The following is an 18,739-nucleotide window of genomic DNA, read 5'->3' on the forward strand; positions in this document are numbered from 1 at the left end:
ACACACACACACGCACACAGAAAAACCTTTCTTTCTCTGAGCAGCTCTGTGATAGTTCTTTATGATCAAGCCTGAATGTCAACCAACTCTATGTTTTCTTTATTCTCCAGTTGACAGTGAAATAATACATGTGAATTATGACTCATGCCGATCTCTGTCTTTCCCCTCCGCCCGCCTGCCATTCTCTTTCTTTCACTCCATCCCTCCTTTCCTCTCATTCCCTCTGTTCTCCCTCTCTGTATCATTCAGTGTCTGTCACTGTCACCGTGCGTGCCTTTGGTGCGCCCCGCAGGCACAGTCACGTAGCAGCGGCTGACATGAGGATGTGGCCGTGGCTGGCTGCACCCTGAAGAGCAACTAGAGAACACTTTAAAGGCTGCTTGACAGCTGGGTGAGAGATTCTCTGCAGCCCCTGAGGCCCAAGCATCTCTGGCTTCAGACACAAGCCTTACGTGCAGACACCACATACACATATGTACGTTGGAACAAGGGCACCAAATCTCATGCACTGCAGAACCTCAAGTGGTTGTGCCCCAAACAAAATACCCTGGCACATGCGCACTCATCACAGCGCAGTAGCCTTTGATCATGACCACATGTGGAAAAGAATGTGTGTCATACACAGTAAGTTTACCATAAACAATTTAAAAATTCAATGTCTCCCTCTTCCCCACTATGAAGTTAACAACCAAATCTACATCCCACAGACCTCTGGCATTTAGTCTAAATGCTGAGGATGATGGGGATTGTGACACGCACACCAAATTCATCCTACATAAACACATTTCTATAATTACGCACACTGCTACCAAGACGGTATTGACATTTGCATCAAGTTAAGAACAAAGTACTGGTATTTGTAAAAGCTTGTTTAATGATTTATGAGATAATGGAAAGCTAGGCTAATTCATTTTCCCATTTTTTCAGATGTAAATCACTAACATACTTGTTGATGTGACAGATTTAGTCTGTTTGGAGCCTCAGAAGTAGAGAAGTAAAATAGCCGAAAAGATTGTTGAAAGCAAAAAGGTATATCAGTAGCTCACTACTCCACCCCTGCTGCCTCTCTAACAGCAACCAACATTCAAGATTTATAGCGTAAAAATAGTAACACGGAAAACTGTGAGGGTCCACATATGATGATGAAAGGTCCAGACATTTCACACTGAGATACATATCATCCAACTGCACTTTGTTTTATATGCCTGCTGACAAGCTGTTCAAAGACCTACATGAATGTGTTTTCTTAGAACTCAGTCAGTCAGTTCTGTTTAGCATACACAAAATATATAAAACTGTATAAAATAATACGTTAGAAAATACACCATTTATATACTGTATATGAACCTTAAATGGTTGTCTTATTTTTTCTTACAAATTTCTGACAGATTTCATATCATTCATATTTTATGCTTATACTGTACTTATATATATATATGTATATGAGTTTATTTTCCCATCCTTATTTCTTAAATACATGCATACAAAACATATGAATAATAAACTAGTATAATAAAGCATGTATATACTCTATATTATAAATATATATATATATATATTATAAAATCCATATTAAAGCAACAATAAACATATAGGGCAACATACAAAAACATGGTCTGTTCATGTAAAAATAGGGATGGGAATTTTATTATGATTTTATTGATACCAGTGCCATTATTGATTCTGCTAATTGGGCCGATTCTTTCTCAGTTCCCTTTAACGATTCCTGATCAATTTTCTGTGTGTAAAAAAGTAGGCCTACACAGGTTTTCAGCATCAAGGCAACTGTGTTATTATCTCTGAGTCCAAGCACAGTGTAAAAGCAGAGTAGAAAAAAAAGCATGCATGTGACTTGTGTCAAATACACAGCATTCCTGGAATTTAAGCCCATGTTGCATAGAAAGATATTTCAGTATATTGCTGGTGTTTCCACCCTTGAAATGATTCTTTTACAGACATTACAGCTAGCACTGTAGTCATCTTTCTTTGTGAAATGAAGCCACGCTTTGGACCATTTCCTCGACTCCTTAAGTTTCCAGCAGTGGAGATCCACGAGTTTCACATCATTGTTTTGGAATGCGCAGCTGTCAGAAAAACATGAAAACAAGGAACTGATAAGCTCTCAAGTTCTCAACTGGAACCAGTTTTCAGTTACAATAATAATGATAATGATACATTCTACATTTTACAACTGATAAGTATTTTTCAATATACTGAGAATATATTCCGTTTCTGTTTTTGAGTCAATATAACTTACTTTTTACAAGTTCAAATATGAAGCATCAGGTACATTTATAACAAAACTGCCTTTCCAGGTTGATATTGTTATTCCATTAGTTGTTGTTCCATAAACGAAGCGTGAAGAAACTGCAATACCTCCATTAGCTGCTACAATGACGGCATTGATTTAATGACATTGTGGTGTTAATCGTTGAAAGGTGCATCTTGGTGTGAAAAGATTGAGACAGCGCTGTGCAGTGTCCTTTAATGTAAAATCACAGGAAGATAACTTGGGGAGAAGTGTGAACATTTGAAGTGACAGAAATTATGTCTGTCTATCAGCCGTTAATTGGTATCTTCAAGTGACTTCAACTGTAGCCTTGTCATCCTGTATTACTGTACAACACAGAATAACCATCAGACACACAAACATGCACACACACGCACTGATTTGGAGATCACATGTTGTCGACAGTATCTGCACTAGTTTGGAGCTGCCTTTCTATCTCCTTCCAATTAATCTTTTCCGGCAAACAAAAACAAAAAACAAGCAGTGTAGCATGAAGAATAAAAAAAAACACAAAACTAGCAGTAGCAGTAGAAAAAATAGAAAAACTGAAGGGGAAAAAAACCATGCCAACTTTTCGGTCTGGGTAGGTTGGCCAGAAATAATTGGCTGTCAAGGATAGTGAAGGCACTGTTCTTTTTCACAGCCAGGCTGAGGAACAATACAAGGACAGTGTGGGGGACAACAGGAGGACAGGGTGGAGACAGAATGGCCTGTCGCCTTTGTTTCCATTAAAGCTCAACAAGCAGGCCTGCAGAGGGTGTATGGGTCACTGCAGGCCCAGCTAACTCTAATAAAGCGGACGGAGGAGAGATAGAGGAGATGTATTCCTGGATCCTTGCATTGACTCCCTGCAGAGTGAAATATACAACTGTCCTCTTACACGAGCTGCAATTTTCTGGGATTCAAACAGAGTTTGGGTCGTAACACGATGGGTGTGCCTGAGCAAGGAATGTGTCAATGGGCACGGGTGAGGCTGGTGGACATTCAGCTCACATCCATGGATGCTTCCACTTATCACATCCTCGGTGACAAACCCTTCCTGCTCTGTCACTGACATAATGAATTTTCGAGGGGCCAAGCTGCAGGTTTTTATTTCACCATAATCTGTGGGGGACAATGAAGCATGAGAGGCAGGAGTCTGTCAGCCACTGTGTGAAAAGATCCTTTGGCAGCTCACTGCAAAGAACCCTCTGAGAAAAGTAGATATAGAGGTGTGAAGAACAGCTAGCAGTAAACAGGAAAAATGCCTTGGCGTGCATCCTGATAGGTTTGCACAGACATACACACACAAATGCTGGTATACCTATGCAGCACAGAAGCCGACACAGACGCATAATATGCACACAAAATCCCCCTGTGCACTTATAACACATAAGCACAAAAGCCCAAACACACAGGCGCATGCACACACACATGCATACAGCCTAATAAAAATGTGGCAAAGGCTTAGCAACAAATAGGCTCTGAATTTCATATTCATGAATTCACAAACTCTAAGCCTATCAGCCCAGGCAACAAAGGCAATCCTCTCTCCTGTTCCCCCTGACTCACTCACCTTCCTGCAGGTACATGACAGCCTGTGAGTAGTTTTGCAGTGCGTGATGTGTTCTCCCCAGGCTGCCATAGGCCAGTGTCTTAGCAGCCAAGTCATTAGTCTGAGCCGCCACACTTAGGTGCTGTTCCTGGAACACGACCGCCCGCTCGTAGTTTCCAAGTGACTCGTAGGTAAGGCCCAAGTTTCCATAGGCGCGGGCCTGGCGCGCAGGGCTGCCCGCTTCCTCTGCAATCTCCAGGTCACTTTGGTGGCATCGCAGGGCTGTCTCGTACTCTCCCATTGCTTGATATACAGCGCCCAAACCGCAGCTGGCGTCGCCCTCCAGTAGTCTGTCCTGGGTGTCACGGGCAATGGCCAGCTGACGCTCCAGACAGGAGATAGCCTGCTCGTAATTGCCCAGCTGGCTGTGCAGTGCGCCTAGTTCACCGTAGGCCTGAGCCTTGCCTCCACACTCCCCCAGCTCATGAGCCACTACTAACCGCTTCTCAAAACACACAAGGGACTGCTGTAGGTTTCCCATGGCCCTGCGGGTAAAGACAGAAATCCAATGAGCGTCAGAATGAAGCAGATTACTGACATGTGAGATATGTGAGATAACAAACCAACGAGACAACCTAAAAGAAAATCTGTCATTGGCATTTTCTGTTTAAATTGAACAAATACTGAGATATCTCTCATGCTGAAAACACTCAAAATAAATCTATCTAGATTATCTCATATCTAGGGGAAACTACAAAATATTCTTGAATCATAAAGATACATGTCTAGAGAGCAGTATTAGAACACAACAAGGAGTGTGCATTGCAGGGATATTTTCATTTGAAATGCACCAGATACCTTCAGTTTTGGTGCAAATTAAATATATGTCCAACACACTCCTGATAGCTGCTGATGTGGACAGACTAAAGAGTGTGTGGAAGGATATAAGAGAAATTTCTCAGTACTGATATGAAATTTAAAAATTAGGCTATGTTTGAAGGCTAACACTGTTTACCATCCTTTAATGCAAGATGGGTCATCTGTCAAAGGATATTTGCTTCTATCCTCTTGTGGAGTGGCATTCATCCTATCACAACATTTTATTCGCCTTCACAGCTTTCAAACAGACTTTATTCACGTTTTCAGGCACACCAACAATTGCCGGATGCCTGTTCAAATGGAGCATTAAAAGTATAAAAGCCCTCAGCTTAATTAACGCTGTGTGATAATGTATGGGCTCGACTAAGAGCTGTTAGAAGACGAGAAGGGTTTGTGTCTGATGTCTATTATTCCCCTCTGAACTCATGCATGGCTAATACTGCTGTGTGTGATTGCTGTGGTGCCATGCTGATGACACACAATAAGAAGAAAATCATCTCCGAAATGAGGATTTTCAGCAAGCCTTTCGTGTTTTAGTTTGCAGTGTAGTCTCCTAGGATGCTATCAGCTCTTTGACGCATAAGGAGAAATAGAAGGGAGAAGACACACGATGTAAGAGGTTGCCTCGAAATAACTGCTTCCCTCAGTTTCAGACGTCTGTGTGCCAAAGCCTCTTTGCATACAGATAAGGCCAGGACCACTAGGCTGCTGCTGAGACAGCTAGCACCAGGCTCACATCCAAGCCTTGCTCACCAGCAAGGTGTCTCTAAACTATGGTGGTCCTTGATAGTGAGCACAAGGAGAAAAATAATATGCAAAGTAGGATTACTGTGATTTTTAGTAATACCCAGTCAATAAAATTATCTGCTACTGCAACAGCAAGGGGAAACTGACAGGTGAATACTGAAATGTATTCTTCTAGAAATAGTGAATCTGAAACATGATGCCTTTCATTTCATTCCAAGCAGCCTCACCTGTGTCCATTGCCTAAGCCTCTGTAGGCCTTCTCCTGGTCCTGCATGCGGCTGAGGCTCTGGGCCACTGACAGATACTGGTCGTAGTACTTGATAGCTTCCTCAAAGTCTCCCAGAGCTTCATAACAGTCTCCCAGATTTCCATAGGCCCTGCCCCTGTCCATTACTGCCTCATTGCCACTCAGCTGCTGTAAAGTGGCCAGCTGCTGCTCCAGGTAGCCAATAGCTTCCTCCATCACGCCTACATTCATTTTAGTGATGCCCATATTTCCGTACACCTGAGCCTCCACGACAGGATCCTTCAGCCTCCGGCCTAGCTCCAACTGCTCTTCGTAACTCTTAAAGGCCATAGCGTACTTCCCTAGGGCCATGTAGACAGCTGCCAGGTGACCATGGGCTTTGCACTCTCCTGACACATCGCCCAGTTCTTGATACACCTCCAGCTCCTGGGTGTGGTAGCCCAGAGCTTTGTCATATTTCTGCACAAGTCTGTAGGTGGCCCCGAGGGCGGCATAGGCACAGGCCTCCATCCTACGCTCCTTAACCTGAAATAAGATAGAATTTCATAATATCAGCACAAGGGACGTGAGTGAATGATATCAAAATGACATTCCACATGACATTTCCTATTTATATGATGAATTACACTAGTATGTGTTGTACTACATTCACTATGTGTGGCCATACCTGGTGAGCTAAGGCCAGCTGCTGCTCGTAAAACTGAATGGCTCCAGCCACATCTTTTTTACAGACAAATATGTCCCCGAGGTTCCCCAGAGCTCTGAATCGAGCCTGTGCATTGTTCAGGGACTGGGCTAGTGACAGCAGGTATTTCTGACACTCCTCTGCCTTAGTGAAGTCTCCCAAGGCCTTGAATGCCAAACCGAGGTTACAGTATGCCTTGGCCTGACTCAGTTTGTCATGAAGGTCCTTGGCCAGAGCTAGGTCCTGCTCATAGTATTTGACGGCATCCTGGTAGTTGCCCAGACAGTAGTGGGCATAACCCAGATTGTGACAAACTTTTCCTTCGCTCTCCATGTCTTGGAGGTCAGGGGACAGGCGGAGGTACTGCTCATAGTAGGGCACGGCCTGAGGGAACTCTCCTCGAGAGCAATGGAAGTTGCCGAGGTTGCCCAGAGCCCGCGCCTCGCTCTGGACATCTCTGAGCTCACGAGCAATGTTGAGGTGGTTCTGGTAGTGTTGTAGAGCGCGGTCATGGGCTCCCAGGGCTTGGTAAGCCACAGCCAGGTTTCCATGAGTGGAGGCCTGCGAGGCCCGGTCATTGACCTCCATGGAGATCTGCAGTTCCTGGCGGTGATATCGAACAGCCTGATCAAAGGCTCCCAGGGCATTGTAGGCATTACCCATGTTACCATAGGCCCGGCCCTGAGCAGCATAGTCATTTAGCTCCTGAGCAATGGCCAGGTGTGTTTTGTGGAGTTTCAGTGCAGTCTCATAGTCCCCCTTCATCTGGTGTATGATGCCTGTGGAGAGAGGAAAGAGAAAGCAAGAGGATGAAGTTAAAGACCTATTCAGGGGAAAATTGTAATTGAGTAAAATTCAAGTGCCTCGTCAGCTCTTCATGTACAAAACAAGTCATTTGGTTGTTAAAATATGCTCTCTGAGCCATCTGTTCTCTGCTTACACAACACACTCTCTCACAGAATTATGGTCATTAAAATGTAGTGCAATCAAACCGAGTTATTATAACACCAAAATAGAATCTTTTGATTGTCTAAGCTGTCTTTGATGATTGTGTCTTAGAGGGATTTTACCAAAATCAACAACTTTTCCACAGGGTTGGAAATAGTTATGAGAGAACAAGAAAGAAAGACAGAGGGAGTAAAAGTGGGGGAGAGTGTGAAGAGTTGATGGAAAGCTCAGCAAACAACTTCAGAAAAATGAGATAAGTGTGGAGAAACAATAAATAATGGAGAAGCCGGTGCATTGAGCATATTATCTCAGATAAAATACTATCCTCTGAAAAATAATAGCTTTAGCCCACAGCCAGGCAGCCATCTGGCACACACACACACACACACACAACATGCAAACAAATGTGCACCCACACCCACATGCTCATACACGCTGACAAATACACAGCAGAGAGTAAAGAGACATCACAGCCTATCTACCGTATCTCTCCTCCTTCCCGCTGAGACTCACTACTAATCTCTGGGTCTCTCTTTTTGCATTGTCACCCAGCTTTCAATGATAATAATTGCACTGATAATATTAAAGCTTACTGAGAGAGAAGATGGGGTGGCTGCAGGCTGGCAGATGGAGACAAAGAAACCAGCTGCAAGGAAAACAACTCAGTCCTTCATCCACCTCCATCCTCCATCCTTCATACAGCCTAGCCATCACTGCTTTGCTGCATCAGCATGGAGACTAATGGGCTTCTAGGACTGGGGTACAGCCACTGATGGGACACCAGGGATGGAAACGGTTCTGGAGCCAGAGTGGGTGGGAAGCAGCAAAGGAGAGGGGTTCTGTGGCTTGTGGTGAGTATGTGATGGTGCCGCCGGGATTAGTTACCGCCATGTGTGTTTTCCCATTTATTTCATCCGAAACCTGCCACATTATGGGCCTGAACACAGGCTACATAAACAGTGGGATTGAAACTAAACAGAAGGCTCAAACGACTACAGAAGTTATACAGTAGATGTGGATATACATTCAGATGTTGGCTCAATTAAAAAGCAGCACATTAGGCCAATGAGAGTGGAAAAAAGCTTTGGCGCCTCTACAGTATGAGCCACAGGGCTGCATATTGGTTTGACACATTACCAGGTATGTGTAGTATTACATATATGAATAGAGCACATACATACTTCATGTACATGTAAGAAATTCACATGATCCATACTGTAAGTGTGACGTTTGCATCATCCACATTTCACTACAAATCAAGTCTAAATGAAAAGATTAGTTTCAAACTAAATCTGCCTGAATTGTGTGTCTGCAAATTAAACACAGAAAAATAATTCAACAGCTTCTTCTGCGGACAGATTGGATTTTGCTGGGAAAACATCATCAAAAATCCTCTGCCTGCTTGATTCAGACCATGATTCAGCACGCAGCAGACACTAACTCACAAATGAAACCTGATTTGCTGTTTGTTTGCTTGCTTGTGTTCTCAGGTTAAAGTGATACAACCTGAACTGACCTTGTAATCGTCAGGTCACCGCCCTGAGGAGTTGGTATGCTGGGCATATCACTGAGTAGAACACAGAGAGAAGCAGTGCTGCCAAATAAAGGAATTCAGATTGCAAATGACGCAACTTCACAATGAAGACTTTCACAGTGAGTGAAATCCATGTGGTTCTTTGGACTATGTACAGTACAAATACAGTAAAACTGTCTCTGAGCCAAAATAAATTAATAAGGCTTAGAACATTTGGGATTTTAAGGTTCCACCGGGACAGACATTTCCTACACCTTGGACAAACCCTTCAGCTTTGCCTTTCTTTGGAGTCTTTCCTAAGAGTGGAAGCATGTTAAGATTCACAGCAGGCTACTTGGAAGAGCTCTGACAGCCCTCGCCACAAAGTCACTCCCAAGGTTATGCTTTCCCCAACGGAGGCTGATCTTGCTGAGGATATAATGCCTACTGATGTATTACCAGCAAACATGTTCCATGCTGCAGGCTAAAAATGGATGTGGGGCTCGGCAATGGACAGAGGGGTAGCAGAGACAGCCGGGACAGAGGCTGGGGGTATACAGCTAGGTTTGAGGTTGGGTTTGGAAGCTGCAGCCAAAATTGCCATAAGCCTTAGGCTATGCCTGGAGCCACACTTGAAGCAAGAAAATACTTTCTGCCCCCACCCATATGGTAAGAGGATTATGGAACCCTCTGGGAATAGTATCCAACAAGACTGTAAATAAAACCATACCAAACATGCTGGTAAATACAGCTGAAATACAAAAAAAATGGAATTAGTAAGGGGGGTCTAGCTGAAGTGGTCACTGTGGCATGTTGTCTAAATCGAAATGACCCCAACAAAGTATCAGTCTTGGGATTCAATTTAACCTCAAACGTTAACAACATTGTAAGTCTGTGATGCATACTAAATGCACTTGACTGTAACATATTAAATAATATGGCTCAATTATTTCTCTTCCGCGCACAGCTTGAGACAATGACTGCGAAAAACCAGGATCAAGTACACACCACATCATTCAAACCCTATCCATCCAGCGCCCTCTCCATCTCCCCATAACCAAAGACATTAAAAGCATGGCAATGTGTTGTCACTATTCATTACACAGCTGGCTGTACATAGAGGGATATGCTGCAGTGATGACTTTGAGGGATGGCGCCGTGTTCTGAGTAAATCACTGTGTCATTCTTCCAGGAGCTATGGAGGTCCAAAGCGCTGCTGCCTACAGTTAGCTAAGAGGATTTTACCAACAATGGTGCTGCTGCCACTGTGCTGGGGTGATACTAGAAATAGAGCAGAGATGACCAGCCTCAGTCCGAAATAATGACTTGGGTGTGTTTCTCATTTATATTTCATTTATATTTAAAAATGAAGTCAACATTATAATTTACATTCATGTTTGAGAAGCAAAACCAGAACAGGAAGCTGGAAATGTGGTATTTGTGGAATTGTTGATGCCTATTCAGGTCTCTGCTCAAGGAGATTGGCATGTGTAAAACACCAAAAGAAGGAAGTCAATCTTTGAAGGAAATTCCAATGAGTCTGGGCAGTATTCACTAAACATTTTGTCCTACCGGAGCCCGTATATGTAGTACTTTTGAAAATCTTTTGCAGAGAGAAACAGGTAGAGGGTTATTACTAATGTGCAATATGTCAAATCATGGCTGTATCATAGTACATTATGGTGTTATAACATGCAGAATAAATTACTACTTGAAAATAATAATCATTGTAAAGATGCACTAAAAGTTAAACCCTCAAACACCCTTTCTGACTTTCTGTTTTTAGATGCACTGGTTCTGATTTTTGTTTCTTTTTTTCTTCATGCAGTAGTGAAAATTCTAAATGTCAGTTGGGATGCTTTCTTTGGCGAAACACCACATTTGTGCAACATCCAAAAATGATATATGGCCGCCTATATGATACTATGGATTGCTTTCATAGAGACTTCTATTCTTATCATGTCTAGGGAATTGAAAGGGTGAATGAAAGTCAGAAGACTACATTATAATATGCAACGTGTCTTAATTAAGTTGTATAAGTTGGACATACAACAGTGTATGTTATGATCTGTGGGGGGAAGTAGAGAGCTGAGGCAGACACTAGATCCTGCAGGGGTCTGCAGGAGTAGTGAAGGGGCGGAGCTGGGGGACTGGGCTTAAGGTACCAAATCCTCACTCGCAGACACAGACATCTCCTACAGTCTGACTGACAGAGAGACGGGGAGGAGGGAGATAAAAAAAGGACAGGGTATGGATGGATGGATGGATGTGTGCTGAGCGTGTGGTTGGACAACACAAACACACATAGTGCTAAACTCGTCGTCCTGCAGCACCAGCTGAGCTGCTTTCCTCTCCGCACGTGCTGACCCCTCACTAAACCAACTGTCGCTGTACTGTCCGCACGCATGACATCTGATTCCTCCTACCACTTAAACCAACAATGTTCAGTCTCAGTGTCTCGACTCAACTTGTTTTTTGCACTGCACAATCTCCTCTCCGTTTAGGAACAGATCACATTTCATGCTGAATTTGCAGATGTACTGAAAAAAGGGCACAGTTGCTTAATGCAAAAGAATGCTACAGCTCTTTTGTTTCATTTAATAGCTCCACAGTGAGTGGAATAATAACTGCACACAGTAAGCTAAACCTTAGTGTAAGCACAAAGACTTGGAGAGTGTGTTTCACAGGGCCTCTAGTCCAGTTTCTGGCATGGTCCTCTGTCGGGGGATTGAAGGGGGCCATGAATAGGGAGGCAGGGAGCGTCTGCTGCTTTCCCAACAAACAGAAATATGGGACCAGGCTGCAAAGATCAGCTAGCTAGCAAAGATCTCTCCAGGGGATCTTGACATACTAACAATCCCACCACCACTTCACCTCTGCTCCAACCATTTTCCCATCATCCTCTCTCTCCTTTCACAGGTCTGCTAATATTTACACAAGGTATTTACCCGGTCATTAATGGCGAGTTGAAGATGTCAGCGATCTTAGATAAATGCACTTTTTATGTATTTGTTAGGCTCTTTGCCTGTCTTCCTCCTTACAACGTTCTTTCATTCATCCCGTCTGGGCCATTAGGCTCGCTAAATTCCTCTGTAAATTCACCACTCTCCTGCTCGCTTTCCTGGTCAGACTAATAATATATCTAAAATCACTGCTGTTTCCAAAGGCTTAGGTACAAAACTGAATAATCTCTATGCTTCAGTGCCCCAGGCACGTCTAGTCCCTGTCTGTAGTTTAGTCCTGCTGTGGGCAGTCTGAAATCAGTTTTTTAAAGGTAGTAGATTTATGTTCATGCAACCATTGTTGTTGTTATAATGATGATAAGGATGATGATGATGCAGTAGGGGTAAAATCATGTAATGATAAAGGATGTTTATCTTATCTACTAATTATTTGATGATTCTGCCTATTTACTTTGCACATGCCATTCACTTAAAAGGCCACGCATTCCTTTCACGATTAGATGCTGAAGAGCTCTCAGTCTCAGGGTCAGTGTTACTATATTTCAACACTGCCTATTAAAAATACAAACCACGATTCTTACTCTGCTGGTGTGACATTGTTATTGTCAGACATGTTACAAAACCTGGTAATCAGATGTCTGGACGAAGTAGATTTCCACAACTGATTTTCTGTAATGTAGATTCCAGCGCTCATTCTCACATGACCCTTAAATGGAAAAAGCTGTAAGTGTAAAAGGGGTTTAGCGCAAAAGGTCTGAAACTAATTCAACACAGAAGTTACGTCCTGTTATTTTAGATAAAACTGATGAGATTTGAATGCAGAGCGTCACAGTGCACATTGTCTGTTTCTGTGTTGTTCTCTTCTTCCTGTTGTTTTCCTCTTTCTGTTGCTTTGTTTTTGTGAGCATCAGCGGAAAGCATTCCCCAGGGATGCTGGATAAAAAGAAGGGGGAAAAAATTCTTAATTAGGACCGTTACCTCCAGCCCTTCTAACTGATGGAGTCGACATTTCAAGTGACTTCTGTGAGACATATGGTCAAATGAGGAAAAGTGAGCACAACAAAAACCACGTAAAAACACAAACGCTATCAGACAAACTTATTCAAAGTCTCTTTGAAGTGAAATGCAAAAGAAAATAACACAATTTAGAATCTGTTTCATGAATACCAGAAATGTGAACTACATGGGAACCCACTACTTTAGTCCTCTCCCAGATATTAAATATTGCTGACTAGGGGGTACGTTAGCAATTAATGAATAATAAATGGGACGGGAATGCAACATTTTCATATCCTTTATAGGTCAGAGTGTGCTGAGCCAGGGCTGCTGGTACCGCTGGGCATCATGGTTAGATATTAAAGCATGGCGATCTCTATACAACTGTACCTCAGAGCCATGTCAGCTGCTGCTCCACCCACACTACACGCAACATTAACGACAAGCTGAGAGGGCATAATAAAAGTTAGTTCTTTCCTGCTTCTGCAACTTCTTCTTCCCATCTCTCGCACACTGTTTTTTACTTTTATCACTGCTCGTTAATCTTCACCCGATCAGCCTTCCCCTCTTTGTGCACAGCATAAAGGCAGCATTTTTTGAAGTCTGAAACAACATCCTGTTAGTTTTCGCCCATATCTTTTCGTGCTAAGCAGGTTTGCGGGCGTTGATGACGGAATAACAACGCACACTCCACTGCCGCAAACAAAAAGAAGAACAACAACAATAGGGCAATTACAGACTGATGCTTCACAACCTCCACTTCATTCTCTGTTATCTTCATTATTCAGCTCCTCTTGAATCAGCTATTAAAGGTAATTAAGCGATTCATCAAGTCAGTTTCAATTACTGGGAGCTTGACAGCTGCAGATTACAATCAGTAGGGGTGAGGAGAGAGACGGAGAGAGTGAAAGAGGAAGGCTTCAAAAACTAAAAACAAAAAAAAAATAAAAAAATAAAAAAATAAAAAGAGAGAACAAAAAAAGTACAAACAGATCAGGCAGCACCGAGATGGGCAGGAAGCGTCCCCGGGTGTCAAGAGGTACTGTACCCACATAATGCTCCAGCTTGTCCAGGCCGTCTCCATGGAGCAACAGGCTTCATGGCTACCACCCACTCACTTAGCTTCTGCTCTGTCACCAGCTGGGGGTCTTTGACACTGCATCAACTACACTATCATTACTCTGTCACGGACTGGAAGAACTGTAATGTTGCAACAAATAATGAATATGAAAAGCTCTTGTCATCATAATAGCAATCACGCTACTATAGGAATACATTTGTGCTGCCTGACATGTAGTGCCCACTCGTAATAAAGCTCACGCATACTGTACTGTAGGACCATAAATGTTCTCACTAGAGCCCCTAATTTATGACAACCAGTCACCAGCTCAGTTTTAAAATCCGGGTGTGTGACCATTAGGCTGGTCTAAGGACGACTTCAATTTATGTTTGGCTGATTAACCCCACTCGCTGCTTGCAGACTTTTACACATTAGGTTAAATAATAATTCATCTGGGAGGAACTATTACGTCTCTTACTTGTCCATTAGAGTCAGGTTTACTACTGTCTTGATGGCTATCATAAGTCACCCAGCGCAGGTTGTAATTGCTGGACTAAATACAGGAGAATTGGCCATAACATGTATCTCATGTGGTATTGAATATCCAAAGGGACACCTTTATCCCTAAGGTTCCTTTCATCATTATATTAGCCGACTCAAGGTTACCTTGCTAATAAGTTCATTTTAGCAGGATATAGCTGTAAAACGTTGGATTGTAAAGGGGACAATAATTACATTTTAAGTTTCAATCAAAAGACCTGATCGTATATTTAATTCCCCATCTCGTTTTTATTTATCTTTACACCACTTTCACCACAGTCTAAGCCAGTGTGAAGGTGAGCGCAGAGGAGATTAATGTGTTAATGAAAAATTATACATTTTTATGGGGTTTATTTATACTCTGACAGTGTACGTTATATGTTGGCATTCTATCACCATAGAACTTCCCGGGCTCACAAATTACTGTTGGCTCTAAAATGCACCATCTTCTTCCCTCCCTCCCATGCACTCCACTAATGCTTACATAATCTATTGAGTACTATTCACTGTAGAACATACTGAAACCCTTAAATTCTGTATCTAAAAACAACTTTACATAAAATAATAATACAGACATAGTGCTGGCCTCTGTCTAAAAGTAACAAAAACACTCAGGTCCATCTAACCATAAACATAATCGAAAACAACAACAAGTAAACAGCTCATTTAAAAGAAGACAAACAAAGAACTGTAGCCAGCAGTGCAGTGAAAATACTAGCAGGAAATTGAAGCTCTCATACTGTATCCCCAAAACAATAAAAGGTCAGCCAAGACACCTTTCACACTCTGTCTTCTTTCTTCTCATCCCTCATTTCAGTAGGCTAGGTCAAATGCAGCTAAAGAAAACTCTCATAAATTCCCATGTTGAAGCAAACAATCAGTAAACACTTACCTACTCCCATTTTTTTCACAAAATTTCTTACCATCTAACAACCAGCTGCTTCCTTATCCCTGAGGATGTGCTAAGACACAGATTTATCTTACAGTATGTGCTGCTGGACATTAACCTTTACATTGTCCTCAACTAAAAGGGTCAAAGAGGGATTTCAAAAGGAAGACATGCATTCACTAGGTACTGTACATGCAGAGAGTGGATTTCTATCTACAGCAATGAGATGATGCTCAGATCCTTGTAAAAGGATTTGCAGTGTTTTGGGGGAACCCACTAATCAATTCTAAGGAGAACACTAATACCACAATCAGTCATGTGTCCAGAGGAGATTCACTCCACTGATCAATAGTCCTGCTCATCATCAAACATGCTTTAGAACAGACAATGCTGACTGATTGTGCAGACTAACAATAGAGGGCTCCAGCAAAAATTGTCTTAAAAAAGTTGAACCTGGCTAACTTTTACCACAACGAAATGAAAAAAAAATAGCAAGTATTCATTCTTGGTAGATTAATTTGTATCACAGATAGCATCATTCTGGACTCACAAGATCACAAAATCACAAGCTCACACGAGAATCCATCTTGCAATGCCTTAGTGGCCAGTACAGTGATACTGGACCAATGAACGTCCTCTGAGGAACTACTGGCAGCTGCTAGCATCAGTTACATCAGAACTGGAGACGATTCCTTCATTGAACGAAGAGCAGAGAACAGCACTGAAGGCTTTTCTCCATGGAAAAGATGTTTTCGCTCTTCTGACTACGTTATATGGTTTGTTGATCTAACTGGTTGAAGTTTGTCCGTGATAGACAGATGGTTCATCCAATCACCTGCCAAGTATTTTTCAACCGTCCCTGACCTTTTCCAAACAGTTTCCAACAATGACTTCCCAGACGGTTCTATGCAACAAACCATCTGGCGCAGTCATGTTTCAATATTTCTACCGTGAGGAGGAGAAATGATTGTTCCTATAATAACTTTGCAGAGTTGTAAAATCCTACCCCATAGCAGTAGAAACCACTATGCAGTGTCTCGGTGTCTGAAAAACTTGTTTTATGGAAACTGGACTGGCAACTGAAGTAACTCTACTCAATACTCAATATACTGATAGTGATATATTATGATAAAGTAATTATCTACTGGCAACATATGAAACATTTATGGTGTTGCTATTTTTTAGTAACCTGCGCACATACCCAGATTAGAGGAGGCCCTTCCCTCTGCGGCTCTGTCCTTCAAACCCTCAGCTATAGACAGCTGTTGTTCATGGTACTGCTTGGCCCTCTCCAAGTCCTGCATGCAGCGAGCAGCGTGACCCAGTCCTGCGTAGGCTCTCATCTCAATGGATTTTTCCTCCAGCTCCTGGGCGAGCTCCAGAACGTGAGTATGGTAGGACATGGCCTTGTCAAAGTTACGGTGGTAGTGGTAGGCACTGCCCAGGTTACTATAGGCCCGAGCTTCCTCTCGTTTATTTTCCAGGGCCTTGGCAATGCCCAGGTGCTGCTCATGGCATTGGACAGCATTTTCAAAGTCTCCCATGGCGATGTAGACGGCCCCCATGTTCCCCAGCTCGCGAGCCTCAGACAGTTGATCCTTGGACTGTTTGGCCAGCAGGACACACTGCTTGTGGCTTGCTAGGGCGTTTGGATAGTCCCCGATGGCTGTATATACATGGCCCAAGCTGCTCAGTGCCATTGAAGCAGCCTATGGATAGAGAGACAGACAGAAAGATAGACAGCAAGTAAGGAAAACAGCAAGGTAACATACTGTAGGCAAATGAAAAAAATCACAAATAGCCCCATTAATTATACCCACAATCAACAGCGAGTAATTTTGTTGCCTTTGGATCACAGATTCTCCACCCACACTTAAACGTCCTTTTAGCCAGAAGTACTGTACATCAAATGGGAAAAAAAATCTAAATTCACAATTCTCTTAGGAGGCTTACTGCTCAGAGACCAAAAAACAAACAAAACCTGATTTGATTTCATCTTTGCAAGTAACGAGGGGGGTAAAGTGTGATGCAGATCAGCACAGCAGCAGGCTTGTTTTAAAGCCGCCAGTTTGCCCACTGCAATCACGTTTCATGGCGTGCCACCACAAATGGAACAAAGACACTGCTAATCAGGGGGGAGAGGAGAGGGGTTTTAGCTTCACACCAGAGCCGTGGGGGGCCAACTGGCTGACTGACTGACTGCTGACAAGACCTCTCAAGCTAAAAACAGCAAGAACAATATTCTGTATATTCTCATCCACTCTGTCTTTCATTTTCTCAAGCAGTGTCCACCTGTGAAAATAAAACTACTCTGAACACTGGCTACAACTGCAAATGGAGAGGTTTAGCAGTAAAATGGAGAGGTTTCACAAAATGCAGTCTTGACCTCATATGTGACACATTCACTGCAGGCTTATTACCTGTTTATACAGAGGGTAAACAGCTGGGAATTGGGGTCAGCTGTCTTTGTGTGAACAGATGTTCAATTAATCATGCAGGGCCAGCTAATAAAGCATCTCCTTCCTGAGGTCCTACTCTGCATCCTCCAGCCAGGAAGGGGGTTGGATGCAGGCCAGCAGAGAGGACAGACTGACAGCGAAGGCCACCGTACTGCCCATCTTGCCTATCCTGGAGCCTGAGCAACAGGGGTGACCTCGGTCATCTCGGGGGCATTTAGAGTCCATTAACCGGAAAGTTGCATTCAGCTACAGTAAAGGATGAACTGCTCAGTGTAGTTGCAGATGTTTATGAAATCAGTTTTCATAGCTATATGTTACAAAATGGCCACTGATACTTGAATTCGGTTTCAGAGGAGGCGTCGGCAATCCAATCTTAAATTTGAACATTTACATAGATATTATTCCATAAATACATCAAGATGTAATTTAAAGGAATATGCCTGCAGCGAGCAAGAGATATTTTTACTTTGCTATAGCACTACATAATGAAAATATTGAGCCCTCTGAATAAATGAACAGCAAAGCACATTGGCAAGAAAAAATCAATAAAACAGAACACTTCTGAAGACGCTTATAAAGACATTTTTCTTTAAATCTTTTATACATTCTTTTTCCAAACACACACATACACCCCACCTACCTATCTTTCCTTCATTTCACATAGCTGCTGATGCCTGGAACCAATTACCTGCTGACATAAGGACTTCCAGCAGTTTGCTCAAGTTTAAAGACTCGACAAGGCATTATACAGGCCCAGGGAGGCAATTACCCTCCGTCACAACTGTTGCTGTTTCATGTTCCCAGATAGCCTATCTAGGGCTGCTCAATTACATGTGCCTTTTGAAGCTTCGCTCCATCTCTCCGACTCAAACTTCCACTTTTCTGAGCAGAAAACAGAGAGGATTCCTCATCTCTGTCTGTCTTCAACCGAGTGCAGAGGGAGAGACAGGGAGAGAAAGTGAGAGGGGGGGGTGGGGGGGCAATCTTTC

The 18,739-nt window shown here is 42.8% G+C and overlaps 1 protein-coding gene across 3 annotated transcripts in view; it reads right to left on the reverse strand.

Annotated features, from left to right (window-relative positions):
• The window catches only part of LOC118325524 (tetratricopeptide repeat protein 28-like), a 163,439-nt gene that overhangs the window by 19,852 nt on the left and 124,848 nt on the right, over positions 1-18,739 (reverse strand). For all 3 annotated transcript variants that reach the window (XM_035658232.1, XM_035658231.1, XM_035658233.1), the window contains 4 exons: positions 16,493-17,000; positions 6,365-7,161; positions 5,678-6,222; positions 3,846-4,369 (listed from right to left, as the gene is read on the reverse strand). In XM_035658232.1, the coding sequence (XP_035514125.1) occupies positions 3,846-4,369; positions 5,678-6,222; positions 6,365-7,161; positions 16,493-17,000 (2,374 nt within the window). The remainder of the gene's footprint in view (positions 1-3,845; positions 4,370-5,677; positions 6,223-6,364; positions 7,162-16,492; positions 17,001-18,739) is intronic.

This window comes from Morone saxatilis, unplaced genomic scaffold (genome assembly GCF_004916995.1).
Source record: "Morone saxatilis isolate NCDOM2014 unplaced genomic scaffold, NCSU_SB_2.0 Contig16, whole genome shotgun sequence".
Lineage (NCBI taxonomy): Eukaryota > Metazoa > Chordata > Actinopteri > Moronidae > Morone > Morone saxatilis.